Raw genomic sequence first — 14,757 nt, forward strand, 5'->3', positions numbered from 1 at the left:
TAAAAGTATTATTTACTCATACATTTTGCATGTTTTTGTGCTTTGGTATATTCTCTCTCCTAAAACAAACTTTTTTTGCAATATTCCTCAAAAATGCAAAACAATTCTCAGTCTTCTACTTCATCAAACGATCCTCAATATTTGTCAAATATGCAAAACAGTTCTCAGTCTTCTATCTCATCAAATGATCCAGAAGAAAATGCAATTGATAACTTTGAAAAAAAAATTAAATGATTTGTTGGATAGAAGAGATAGAGTGAAGAATGGATTGATGAAGCTCTATGAAAAAGTTGAAAAGAATAAAATCGAAGAACTAAGCAAGAGAAAGAGAGCACAAGAAATATGGGCAGGAAACCCAGAACAAAAAGCAGAAAGAAGAAGATCAACACAAGAAGGAAGAGAAAGAACAAAAAGAAGATCAAAAGAAAAAACAAGGTCAATATCTGAGGAAGAACAACAAGATCGAAGATTATGATTTTAGGGTTTTTTCTTTATCTTTTTTTTTCTGTTAATTTCTAGTCACAATCAATATCATTAAAATATATGGAAAATATGATATGCTTTTTTGTTTATGTTTCTGTATTTCCTGTTTTTATTATCAAAATATTTATTTAGTAATGGTTTAAAATGATATGGTTTTGTTGGTTTTTATTCATATATTGATTATTTTTTTTTTAGTATTAATAATTTTTCGTCAGGAATTATATTATTTTAGTCAGGAATTTTATTAATTTGTTATATATTCCATATTTATTTCAGAAATAAAATAAATTATCACAATCAGGAATAAGAATATTTTACTCACTAATTATAACATTTTGCTCAGAATTAAACTTGAAATGAAATTAAATAAATTTGAATTAGTAAGGACTTAATTTCAATCAGGTATTAGAAAACTTATATAAGGATTAAGGATCTTACTATCATGAATAAGATTCTGTCAATCAATATTAAATAATTTGAACTTATTAATATATCTTAGTCAGGTATTGCCTTTATTTTATCATAATTAATATATTTTTGATCAGGAATTATATTACATTAAATTATGAACATGAAATATATATCATAAGTCAAGAATTAAACAGATATTTATCAGGAATTATATAATTTCTGTCAGGTATTAATCTGTTTTTATCAGTTATTAAGTTATTCTAATCCAGAAACAATATATTATGAAGAATAAAATTCTTACCTCTGGTATGGCGTTACTCATTGCAAGATCCTGATCAGTGAAGAATGATTTTGGTTCGATTCCACACATCAACTTTTTGAAAATTTTAAGAAGCCAAACAAATGTGTCAGTCTTTTCGTCACTTATGAATGCACATCCAAACATTATTGTTGTTCTCCAGTGACAGTTTATACCAACAAATGGTGCACATATCAACCCATATTTGTTTGTTCAGTATGTTGTATCGAAGATTAAAACATCACCATAGGCTTTGAAATCTTCAAACATTTGAGAATCACGCCAAAAATAGCTCACTACATTGTTTTCTTCTCCAAATTTCAGTCTATAAAAGAATGAAGGATCATTATATGCTCTCTCTTGAAAGGTATCCAATACATTCTGCATGTCTCCACCTTCAACCATACTCATTTTCACCCTTGATACATAGTTAAGGTGGTCTCTCTTAGTATGACCTACACATTCTTCTCCTCTAGCTTCATTGGTGATATAATTGTAAGCATCCATTGGTTTGATACCACTTTCAACCATGCTTTGTATTAGTTCACCCATTGGTGCTGATATTTGCCTTTCTGATCTTAGATGATGACGTTGAACGAACTGCATGCTATAACCAATTCATGATTATGCTCCATAAAGATCATGTGTAACAGCTTCGAAACTTCCTTCTTTGGTTTTCTTGAAACGAATATGAGCTTTGCATCCAGTTCTTGTCTCATTTACCTCCCTATCTTTTCTCTTTTTTTCATCAGTTTTACCCAACATGGGTATTTCCATTGAATTTTGTTCAGCTGTCATCTTCATTTTACCCTTTGTATGCCCTTCTTTAGAACACCTAAAATAAAACTCATACAATTTATCATTATTATCTCTTCTCTTTGTTGATTTTCTAACACTGAAACCAACAGACCTTGAATGAGCTTTGTATAAAACAAATCCCTCATTGTAGTCTGATATAGTGTAACCTGCTAGACATTTACTTATGTTTTCATCCTTGTCATATTTGTAATAATCTGCAAGAAAAGTATATATGAAAAATATCATAATTTATTTTTGTCAGGAAATAAAATATTATACACAGTAAATAAATATTCTTTAAATTTATGATACTTAAGAATTATCATGTCTTAGTCAGGAATGTCATTATTTAAATCAGGAATTACTAAATACTAGTCAGGAAATAAATAATCTCAGTCAGGTTTAGGTTTATATTTAATCGGGAAATAGATAATATCAGTCAGAAATAATAATATTTGTATCTGATTATAATATGTTGTTGATTATTTTTTCAGGAATTAGATTATTTATGTCACTTATTAGTTTTGTTTTGTCAGGAATTAAATTTTGTATGTCAGGTATTAAAATATTTTGATTAGTAATTAATTTAAATATATAAGGAATTAGATTATATATTTCAGGAATAAAATTGTTTCAATCAGAAATAAGATTAAGTTTGTCAGCTTTAAGATTTCTTTGGTCAGGAAATAAAATATGTACGTCAGGTATTTTAAATTTTATTCAGGAATTAATTTGAATATATCAGGAATTAAATTGTATGCTTCAGGAATAAACTTGTTTCAATCAGGAATAATATTAATTTAATTTCAGTAACAAAAAATAGTCAAAATATCAAAAAATTGTTCGAATAAGAAATTAGATTATTATAGTCAGGAATAAAGTTATATTAGTCAAGAAAATACATAATAAATTACTCAGGACTTAAATGATAAATATACGAAAATTAGAATATATCAGGAATTAAAATGTAATTTCAGGTATAAAATTGTTTCAATCAGAAATTAAATTGAAATAATTTTAATTATCTAATTTCAGTAACAAAAAATTGTCAAAATATTGTTCGAATAAGAAATTAGATTATAATATTCAGGAATAAAGTTATATTAGTTAGGAAAATAGATAATATATTACTCAGGATATATGATATGGTCAGGTTTAAGATAAATATAGTCAGGAAATTAGAATTTAATAACTCATGACCTTCCCTCTTCCCTTTTCAAAAAACACGTAAAATCATTTACCAGACATAAAATTAATTGAATAAAATGAAATGAATTTACTAGAAAAGAGGTTAATTATAAATGAAAAGACATAATTGAAAAGGCATGACTCTCCCTCTTCCAAAACACTGCATCTATTCACATTCTTAACATTATATATAAGTAACCATATTGTCAACAAACTGTATTCAGAAAAACAAAAAAAAATCCATATAAACTCCTTCAGTTAGAAATTTTAATTAATCTTATAAGAATTTAACTACTGCTATTACAAAAGGTATATTTTTTTCGTATTATGATTATACCTTTGTTAGTGTTGTTTTATTGAGTTTTGTTATGATTTATGTTTTCATTTTGTTTTGTTTAGATGGCTAATCAAATCCCACACCCAATTGACGCCTTAGAAGATCCACATCCAGCAATGGCTGTTGAAGAAATACTATGCATGCATATTTTCCCTAGGTGCACATTCAAAGCCCAGGCAATGATTAACTGTACATGTATATATTATAATGAATTATGGTATTATAAATATTGGATTCTAGAAACAGTAAGAAGAAATCATAATTCAAATAAATGGTGGGTTGCATATGACATTATGAGGCATAAGGGTTATGGGTTTCATAATGGCATGGTGCAAGACTGGGCTGAATTTCTAAATGGATTACGTTTTGTTTTTGCTGAAGAAGAAGCCAGCAAATTAAAGAGAAAAAGAGAAGAGGCAAATCATCCATGCAGAGAGGCAAAAAGAATTAAAATTGAGGAAGATTATCTTTGTAGCTTATTTTCAATGTTTTGTACTTTATCATAATTAAATAACATTTCAGTAATATATAATTTGGAAATTTAGTTTATGTATTTTATTTTTGGAAGTTTGGTTGATGTTATTTTATTTTTGGAAATTTGGTTGATGTTATTTTATTTTTTGTTTTAGTTGATGATATCAGTAGCTTATACTCAGGAATTAGCATATCTTAAACAGGAATTAAATTTTATAGATCAGGTATTATGATATATTATTCAGAAATAAAATTAACTCAGTCAGGTTTAAGATAAAATTAGTCAGGATACAGATAATAATAGTCAGTAATTAAATGTTTGAAAATTTATTATACCCAGGAATTACATTATGTTAGTCAGGAATTAGATAGTTCTTGTCAAAAAATAGATATGGATATTGAGTTTAAAAATAATAATATTTTGATACATTATAACTCGTCAGGTTTAAGATAAGATTAGTCAGAAAATAGATAATAATATTCAAGAATAATAATAGCAATATTTAAATAGAGTAAATAAATGTTTTAAGATTTATAACATTAGTCACGAATTAGCATATATTAGTCAGGAATTAGATAATTATTGTCAGAAAATAGATATGGATAGTCAGTTTTAGGATAATAATATTCACATGTGTTATAACTTAGTCAGGTTTAAGATAATATTAGTCTGAAAATAGATGATAATAGTCAGGAATTGTAATATAAATATAAAATACAATAATTATATGTTTTAAAATTTATAATACTCAGAAATTATCATATATTAGTCATGAATTAGATAGTTCTTGTCAGAAAATATATGTTGATAGTCAGGTTTAGGTTAATAATATTCAGATATATGATAGTCAGGTTTAAAATAAAATTATTCAGGAAATAAATAATGATCGTCAGGTTTTAAATAATGATAGTCAGTTTTAAAATAATCATAGTCACATTTAAAATAATAATAGTCAGGCAGGGATACTAGATTTTTAAATGCAGTTAGAAATATTTTGAAATTTTTAGGAATTAGATTATTTTACTAATTTTGTTTAGGAAATAGGTTTTATTAATCAGGAATTATATTATCTGCAATTACATCAATAAATTACAGAGTATATTTTTACAGAACATTTAATTATCTGTATACCTATTATACTTGCAGCATCTTCATCTCTTTCTGCATCATCTCTTTCTTCATTTATATTTTCTTCTAGAATAACATTATCTGCTGCATTCATCATTAGTGTTAGTATATTTGAATTTCAATATGAAATTATCAAAAATAGCTTTGCATGCAAATCATAAGTTGAAATTGAATTCGATCGAATACTATAGTAAACTGACTATCTGAAAATAAATTAGGCCTGATTTCAAATTATAAGTTGAAATTAACTACGATCTGAAATTCGATTGGCATTAATTGCAAATAATAAGTAGAAATTAACTCCAATTTAAATACGATCTGATATTAAATTGAAATTTAATACGATCTGAAATTCAATTTGGCTTGCATGCGAATTATAAGTCGAAATTCATATTTCAAAATCGGTATAATACAATCTGAAATCATGCGAATTATAAATCGAAATCAATATTATATGAAATTTGAAATTACATGCAATGAAAATTATGAATTAGATTGTACCTTTTTCAGCAGTAATTGAGCTGGAAATTGATTCTATAGGTGAATCAGAATCTCCTTCAATCATCATCCTATTGTTTGATTTCTCCATGTTTTTATGGAATTTGCAGATTTGAATTATATGAATTTTGCAGATTTGAGTTTTATGAAATTTGGGGAAATGAAGTGGTTGAATTTCAGTGAATTACGGCGCTCGAATTTTTTTGAAAATGATTAAAATGATGAAAACGACAAAATTCAGACAATTTATAAAATGGCGCGCGGGCTTTGGTCGGGTTGGTCAGGCCCGCGCCTTTTTAATTAATGAGCCCGGACTCACGTGAGTCCAGTCTCACGCAAAACGTTTTGATATAAAATTGTTGAAAAATACAAATTTGTATTAATTTGTTATTATTACTATTATACAAATTAATAATAACAATAATTTGGTCTATTTTAATTTCAGATTTTAATACTTATAATTTATATGCATTATATAACTTCAATAATGATATTATATACATGCCACTTTCCATCTAAATGTTGTCCAAAACTAATTTTAATCTCCCCTACCATTATGAAACAATATTTTCACAAACTACACCTGGCCTTTAGCATCTTGTCAGTGTTGGGATACTTATGGCTTATCAGGCTTGTAAAATCAACTAGTCAAACAACTATATAACCAGTCATTCAAATTGGCTAATATGAGTATATGACTAAGTTTTAGCTTCAACTATATATCTATCTACCAAACAAGACCCATGGCTCCATGAGTCATTGGAATTATTATAAACAAATCAATAAATCTAGAAAAATACTTCATTTCTTCATTCATCTCAAATAACTTTATAATTTCCAGCTTTAATTTAGTAGCTATTGAGTTTTTCATTTATTACTCCATAAATTGTTCCTGAGTTAAGTAATTAATAAAATTGAAGTTACCATCTAACATAACCGGATCTAAATTAAAATACTGACCGTATCTAAACTCCACGTATAATATAACTGTTGAATAAAATGGTAAATAAGACAGATCAGTCTATAACTCAATTAACTGTTAGATAAACAAATTAAATAGTGACTATATCATAAATAAAACTTCCATAAACGACACGACAACTTCCATTGGAACCACTTATAATCTAAGTTCTATTATTAAAATCCCTTTTTCACAAACTAGACCCATAGCATCTTGTGAGTGTTGTGACCTAAAAAAAGAACAATTCGCAAGTACTAAATACAGTACAAAATAAGCTAAATGCAGAATTAAATTAATGATAATAATAGGATAAAAAGACTAAAATACCCTTTTACAAAATTAAAAGAATGGAAAAATCACTTTGTTTATTTCACGCTCAAAAACCCTTTTTTTCCAGTTTCTCACTTCAATTCATTTTGTTCTCAATTTCTACCTCTTGATTCCCTAATCCCTCAAAATATTTCAATCTCATAAACAAAGAACTTGTTCACCATTTATAAATTATCTGCTCTAAGGTATGTTTTTTTGTTTAATTCATTGATAAATTTGTTGATTTTGAATTTTTTTTGACCGTACAATTGTTCTCAAATTGAAGATCTTGTGACTATTTCTTCTGATTTGTAATTTTTCATATGAAGTGGCTTGATTTTTTATATTCATTTGGGTATTAATGATTTTATTAATATTGGAAGAACCCAATTGAAATTAGTTTAATACATTGAAATTTATTGAAAGAATTGGGGAATTTGGGATTGTAAATTATAAGAATTTTGCCCAGATTATCATACCATGGGTCAAAAATCTTTGTTATGGGTATTTTAGTTGATCATTTGTTACAAAAATCATATTCGGTGTGTGATTGCTGACGTCTAATTCCTTTATCATTGTATTTTTATGTGTGTTGCTGCTGGAGAAAGAGTGAAAATAATCAGGCTAATTGTAGTGGGGAAGAAGTAGTAGTTTTTAGATAGAACGGGCATCGTGCTAGGCAGCTGCTACGAAGAGTGTATCAGTGAATCTATCTCATACCGTAGGAATAGACTAGGCTTAACCTTGTCTTTCTGATTGGCACTGATCTATTTACTTCTAAATTGTGATTCCGTGAAATTTAACTATTGGATGGAGCTTTCACTCCTGTCATTCCCCATGGAGAAGTTGATTGTCCGACTCTATACCATAGTACCATACAATAGCATTTGAGTAATGGAGTCAGCAGATTTGAGCGCATCTAGCTAGAACCCGAGCTTACAAACTTGACACTCCTTTACTGCCTACCCTCACAAAGCTACTCATGAATCCATATTATTGCTCCTGCTCTGGACTTAGTGAAAAAAATGTTCAGAGTGTCTGCCAGCTTGTTATTGAAGGATGTTCTGTATCCCAAGATTTGAGCACCATGAGATGTTTTCATCCAACAAAGTTAACTTTATTATCCACTTAGCTGTCAAAATTGATAAGAAAGCTTATTGGACCAATATAGCCCTTGTAACTATTGTTATGCCCTTGTTCCCTTTTACTTCGTATATAATTAGAATCTGGGTATAGAAGAGTGTATTGATCACAGTTAAGAACGTTGATCAACTTGTGGACATTTTTTTATAAGTGTTTGCTTGTATTGGTTAATACTCACAGTAGTTAAATGAAAATCAAGTTAGATGAAAAATAATGTATTACTTGTATTGTTTTTGCATAATTACTACAAATTATTATAACTTTTTTTTATCATTATAATTATTTAATTATTATATTTGTTTTTTTTTTTATTTTTTTTTTTTGTAGATGTCACAGAGTTGTAAAGGAAGAGGTTCAAAAAGTAAGAGGTTAAAAGAGAGTTCTAATATCAATGAGGATATTCCTATTTCACGATTACGTCCTACAGTATCCAATAGGGCTAAGCGTGTTAAGACCAACAAACTTCTCTCAATCGGTACACAAAATCCTAAATTTAGACCTGAATACATTGCACAAGATAAAGGGGAGCAAGAATATTTGGATTCTTTTGAAATAGCAATTCAACAATCCGCTCATACTAGTCAAACCAATGATGATGATGAGGAGGATGGGGAGGAGGAGGAGGAGGAGGAAGAGGATGAGGAGGAGGAGGAGGAGGAGGAGGAGGAGGAGCATGAGGATGGGGAGGAGGAGGATGGGGAGGAGGAGGAGGAGGAGGAGCATGAGGATGAGGAGGAGGAGGAGGAGCCATTGTCAAAACAACAATTTGGTTCAAGAATGAGTAGTTATCGAGGTAACTTTGAGGTGCATGGGCGATTTGGGGGAGATAAACAGGTTTGTCTTGAAGACTATAGTGAGTTGCAAGATTCAATTGATGGTGGCCCAACAAATCCCGAATTGCTAAAGAGTTTTCGTGGTCACGTTGCATATTATATTTGGCATGGTCGGGTAAGTCTAAGTAGTTAGTTTATTTTTTTAATTTATAGTGTTTATTTAATCTGTTTCACACTCTACATTTCAACATTTTAATTGGTAAGAGATAAATACATATTTTATATTGAATTCTTACACTTTATTTGTGACTTGAATAGGAACGAAATGTATTGAAGGGTCACAAACAAAGTGATCGTTTACAAAAGTGGAAACTTCGTAATAAGGAGGTGAAGGCATTAATTATACCTAGTCAGCTTTTTCATCTGGCCGATTGTATGCATTCTAATTTGAATATGCCGTTAATATCTGCTTTTGTGAAGAGGTGGCATCCAGAAACAAATTCATTTCACCTACCTTTCGGAGAGCTAACAATAACGCTACATGATGTTGCATACATTTTAAGTATTCCTATCACCGAACAAGCAGTTTTTGGCAAATCCGTAGTTTACCAATTAAAAGAGCATCTAAAAACCACTCTTAATATATCAACATCTGAGGTGGATAATGAATATCGTAGGGGGAGCGTGCGGTTAAACTTTATACAAGGTTGTTGTTCATCAAATAAATTGCATTCGTCATCAAAAGCTATTGGATACTTGTTGTGGTTGTTAGGGTGTACTATTTTTGTAGACAGGTCATCTACTAGTGTTAGTCCTCATCTTCTACCATACTTGGTTGATTTGGAAAAGGTTAAAGATTATGCTTGGGGTGCTGCTTGTTTGACATATATGTATCGTCAATTAGGGGTAGCTTCCAGATTTGACAATGCTCAAATTGCTAGATGTTTAACGCTCCTTCAGGTATTATTAAATAAAAAATTTCCTTACATTTTAATATCAAAATTGGTAATGTTAATAAAATACTATTACTTTTTTTTTTTAGGCTTGGATATATGCTTATTTTCCGACATTTCGACCCCAAAAGAACAAGGAATGGGATTTAAGATTACCGCATGCACAACAATGGATCCCTCCACATGTTCATAATGTTCATAATGCTTGGTTAACTCATCTTGTAAATCACGCCGCACATCAAGCCATTTATTTTCGTCACCATACTCAAAAGTGGCAATTGCTCGAAAACCACAGTGTCCATCACCACGCACATTTATATGTCCTTCAACATAAGGCAATATGAATTCGGGTAATTGACAAGGCCATGGAAATGAATATTTAGTTGACTTTGTTGTTTTCTTTTGCCCTTCATATAACATATTAAATCAGAATTATTTTTGAGATAACTAAATAATGCAATACATAGTTAATCAAATATAGACCATTAAAAATGTACCTTTTGATTTATTTTGGGAAGTTGAATCATGTTCAGTATGACTTTCTTTTGCACTCTTTTTCTTCTTCGGCTCTGTATATATTATAAATTATATATATATATAAGATAACTAATAATGCAATACATAATTAATCAAATTTATACAATAAAAAAAAATACCTTTTGATTTTTTGTCAGCATCTTGTTTAGAATCTTTATTCGAATTCTGTTTTTTCTTCGATCCTGCATATAAGTACATACATTAGAAGTAGGGCTGGCAAAAGCTGACCCGACCCGAAAACACGACCCGAACCCGACCTGAAAATAGCGGGTTAGGGTTGAGGTTTTCGACCCGAAAACTTAAATGGGTCGACACGAACCCGACCTGAAATTTAAATGGGTTAGGTTAAGGTTGGAAATCCTAACCCGAAATTGACCCATATAACCCGAAAACAGATCATTATAAAAAAAAATAACCAAAAAAAAAAAAAAACCCACAGAAAACCTTTAGCCCAGCCCAAATCGAAATGAGCCATCCTAATAAAACCAAAAACCCTAAACTCCTCCTTTCTTATTTCCTTCACTCAGCCGCTTCTCACCATTTCTCTCTCTTAAAATTTCCCCCCTCTTAAAATTTCTCTCTCTTTAATCCCTAAACTCCTCTCTAATCTTTTTCAACCCCTAAATTCCTCTGTAATCCTTGGATTTTCATCAATCTATGTTTCCTGCTAAACACTTCACCTTCTTCTCAACATCTACTTCATCATTCCAAGGTATTTTTTGTTTTATATGTATTTGTTTTATGAGAAATACGATTTGGTCATGCTAAAGTATAGTTTTATATGCTAATAATAGTTGTTATTTTCTGTTAAATTGTTGTTGATTTGTTATGATTTCTGTTGTTAATTGTTGTTTTGCATGTTTTTATACGAATTTATCATGCTAATTAATATTAATAGTTGTTGTGTTTATACGGTTTTACATACTGAAATTTTGTTCTTAATTATTGTTTGTGTTATTTTTAATGGCAGCGAGTTGCGACCACTCAAATCCATCTTTCTTTTAGAGAGGAGAAGATTCATTCCACTATGGAGGGTGGGCATAATCAAGAGAATTGAAGATTTTATTTATATCACTATAGCTTTTGAAATTCAATTTGTAATTTGTTAAGTAGACTACTTGGTTTGTAATCTATTAAGTAGTTTAGTTAGACAATTTTGTTTGGGTTTGAATCGCTGTTTTGCTTGAGAATTTAAAATGCAATTGAATGAACTGCAAAAAAAAAACCTTTTGAATGAATAAAAATCAGATTGGCTGGGTGACCCAACCCAAATAAAATCAACCTTTTTTAAGACCTTAAAAAAGTTTTGGGTCAAATCAGGTCATTTTCGGGTTGACCCGAACCCGAAAAAACCAGGTTCAGGTTGAGGTTTTCAACCCGAAATATTAAATGGATCAGGTTCAGGTCAGGGGGTAGCTGACCCGAAATCAACTGACCCGAACACGAACCCGACCCGACCTGATCCGATTGCCAGCCCTAATTAGAAGTAAAGAAAAATATGTTTGACACCGTGACAATAAAGTTGTTATGTTCACCTTTAGTAGCATTCTTCTCGGAATGCTCCCAACCAGATTTATCCCTCTTTGTTGGATTATGTTTTGGACGACCTTTGTGGGGACGATGTATTGGCTCCTTCAAATTGGTAGATTCAGGAAACAGTATATTATACATTGCATTTGCAAAAAAGTATTGTTGATCAGGAGGGTATTGTTTCATCAGTGCTACTAATTCGTCTATTCGTTGTGAAGATGTTTGTCGTAAACCCTCTTTCTCCTGAAAATTCCGTCCCTCCATGTCCAAAGTCTTCCAGAATATATGGACATCTAACAAATCAATTGGAGTATACGTATTCATTAATTCACACATTTCATGGGCACACGGTAAACCATAACTGTTCCTCATTTCACATCCACAAGCCTCGGCATTTGTACCTATTTTCTTGCATCTATCATTGTATTCGTTTTTTAATAACGAGATAGCATGATGAGATACCTTACACTTAAGACGACTAAATAACTGATATCTAGTGATGTGCAGACTTTTTGTACGAGATTTTTCCATTTCAGCTTTGATTTCATTAAGTTGCATCTCCACTAAATCATGAATTCTTGGAAATATCACATGAAAAGCTCCGGTAGCCGTTCCTAACCAATTCTTCATTTGAGAGTGTGCGCTCTCCACCCTACAAAAATATATTATGACAATTATATCGTAAAATATAAATATGCAGTATTATAATAATCATAAACTAATTGTATCATAAAATTTACCTATTTGTCGTACGAGCCCCAAAATGAAGAATTGTTTTGGTCCAAGCGGATACGAATCTCTTTTTATAAGGATCTAGCCATATTTTGTGAACATAATCAACTACTGTCGATAAATTAGGACTCCATGCACATACCATTTCAGCAACAGCCACATTGTATTCTTCTTCTGTTAAAGAATCGACTATTTTTTTCCACCTAATTGAAAAAGCTTTTGCGTATATTTTATTACCCGTTACATCTGTTACATATCTCTCCACGTCTTTAGCGATATGCCTCTTGCAGAGTAAATGTGCAGAAGATGGAAATACATGTTCGACAGCATTCATTAGTGCCCACTCTCTATCTGTGACAACTACTCCGGGGTTATTCTCAGAGCCAAATAATTCTTTCACCCTTTGCATCGCCCATAAGAAACTTGTAGTTTTTTCATTTCTCATGAAACCAAATGCAACATGAAAGTTTTGCCCCGTTGAAGATACTCCAATCACCTCTAACAAGGGCACATCATACATGTTTGTTCGATACGTTACATCTATTATAATAACATAAGGGAACAATCGAAGCAGATCAACTGCTTTGGGATGTGCAAATAAGACATCCCCAACAGCGTTAGTCCCATCCTCTTTTCTATGCCATTGATGATACCCATAGTCCTTCAATAACTTAAAAAAATATTGCATAGGAAATAAATCACCCATTTGTTTTCTTTTGATTTTTTGTAATGCGTTATCGATGTGTCTCCTTCCACTTACATTTTTGGGGTTTTCTAATTGTATTTGTTTTAACATTTGTTTTGGCTTCATGTTGCTTCGTTTAAAATGAGCAACCTTCTCAAATTCTTCTGTACTCAATTTTGCAGCCGATGTATGCCATTGCTTATATTTACCTAACGTGTGGTTATGTTTACTTTTATTCACATCAACTAATAATTTCCATTTACCCCCAACTTGCTCAGCTCCAAGAAGTTCAAAGGGACAACAATTCCTTTTTGTACTAGTGTTGTATCTAGGTTTGAATTTTTTGTCGGGTGAAGGAACATTATACCTATAGGGTCCACTTCTTTCACATCCAATATAAACTCGTCCAATTCCCAATCCATTCCCTCTACGAGAAGTTTTGATAGCAAAATACATATCATTATTTTTGCCGACTTCTTTCACCCATTCTAAAAGTTCTTGGCGATTATTAAATAATGTGTCCGTCATAAAAAGATAGCCAACATCAGGATAATTCTCAATGTTCTCATCAGGTTTAAAATGATAACCCTGTCCATAGTTTTGACAAAAATCATCTCAGTTAAACATCACTTAGAAGAATATTATTCTCATCTATTAAAATAATGATTAAGAGTAAAAACAATTTTTAAACAAGTGCAAAAGTTAATGATAATAACAATAATAATAGTAAAATAAAAATAATAATAATAATAATAATAATAATAATAATAATATTAATAATTAAGCCCTAAAAATCAAACTCGGGGAGAATAGTTAACCCCCGGAAATCATATCCGGGGGACATTGTTGACCCCCGGAATTTTTTTCAGGGGGTTATGTCGATCCCCGGACATCATATCTGGGGGTTATACTCAATCCCCGGAAATCAATTTCGGAGGTTAATGTCAACCCCCGGAAATCATATCCGAAGCTTATGGTCGACCCTCGGCTATGATTTCCGGGGGTTGTTGTCGACCCCCGGCTATGATTTCCGGGGGTAATTGTCGACCCCCGAATATGATTTCCGGGGGTTGTTGTCGACCCCCGGCTATGATATCCGGGGGTAATTGTCGACCCCCGGATATGATTTCCGGGGTCATTGTTGATCCCTAAACTCTTATCGTTGTTGTTCAGTGCAAGATGAAAATTTTAACTTGTTTGATTGTTCATCGATAAATTAAATTTTTTGCGGAAAAAAAAAAGTTACAGCACATAATATTCATACCTCAAAAAAATCATCGTAGTGCACTTCGTTATTGTCCATGAGATTGTATATTATTGAATATTAGATAGGATGAAAGGATGTTGAAATATGTTTGTAAATTAAACAGTACGGATGATTATATAGGTGGGAGTGTAAAAGATCAAATTATAATAAGGGCAAAATTGGAATAAAAACTTTTTAAAAAAATTAATTTATTCTGCATTTAGGAAAAACTAATCCTGCATTTAGTACCCCCTTATTTAAGTACTATAAAG

The 14,757-nt window shown here is 30.8% G+C and overlaps 1 protein-coding gene across 1 annotated transcript; it reads right to left on the reverse strand.

Moving 5' to 3' along the window:
- Positions 1-9,827: 9,827 nt before the first annotated feature.
- On the reverse strand, positions 9,828-14,542 carry LOC145606959 (PKS-NRPS hybrid synthetase cheA-like). The gene is made up of 5 exons (XM_081662770.1): positions 14,504-14,542; positions 12,563-13,827; positions 11,828-12,474; positions 10,412-10,474; positions 9,828-10,162 (listed from the first exon to the last, which is right to left on the reverse strand). Exons 1-5 carry the CDS (start codon positions 14,540-14,542, stop codon positions 9,828-9,830), a joined length of 2,349 nt encoding a protein of 782 aa, XP_081518896.1.
- Between the last annotated feature and the right edge of the window lie 215 nt (positions 14,543-14,757).

The sequence above is a fragment of the Chenopodium album genome, chromosome 23, assembly GCF_948465745.1.
Source record: "Chenopodium album chromosome 23, dcCheAlbu1.1, whole genome shotgun sequence".
NCBI classification, from domain to species: Eukaryota; Viridiplantae; Streptophyta; class Magnoliopsida; order Caryophyllales; family Amaranthaceae; genus Chenopodium; species Chenopodium album.

What these genes read in the sequence shown, in the direction of transcription:
- LOC145606959 (XM_081662770.1), bottom strand. Translation starts at nt 14,542, where the DNA reads ATGGACAATAACGAAGTGCACTACGATGATTTTTTTGAG. An exon ending in CGAGAAGAATGCTACTAAAG is followed by an intron (nt 10,475 to 11,827) that starts GTGAACATAACA and finishes ACTTATATGCAG; the next exon opens with GATCGAAGAAAAAACAGAAT. An exon ending in TGCTGACAAAAAATCAAAAG is followed by an intron (nt 10,163 to 10,411) that starts GTATTTTTTTTT and finishes TGTTATATGAAG; the next exon opens with GGCAAAAGAAAACAACAAAG.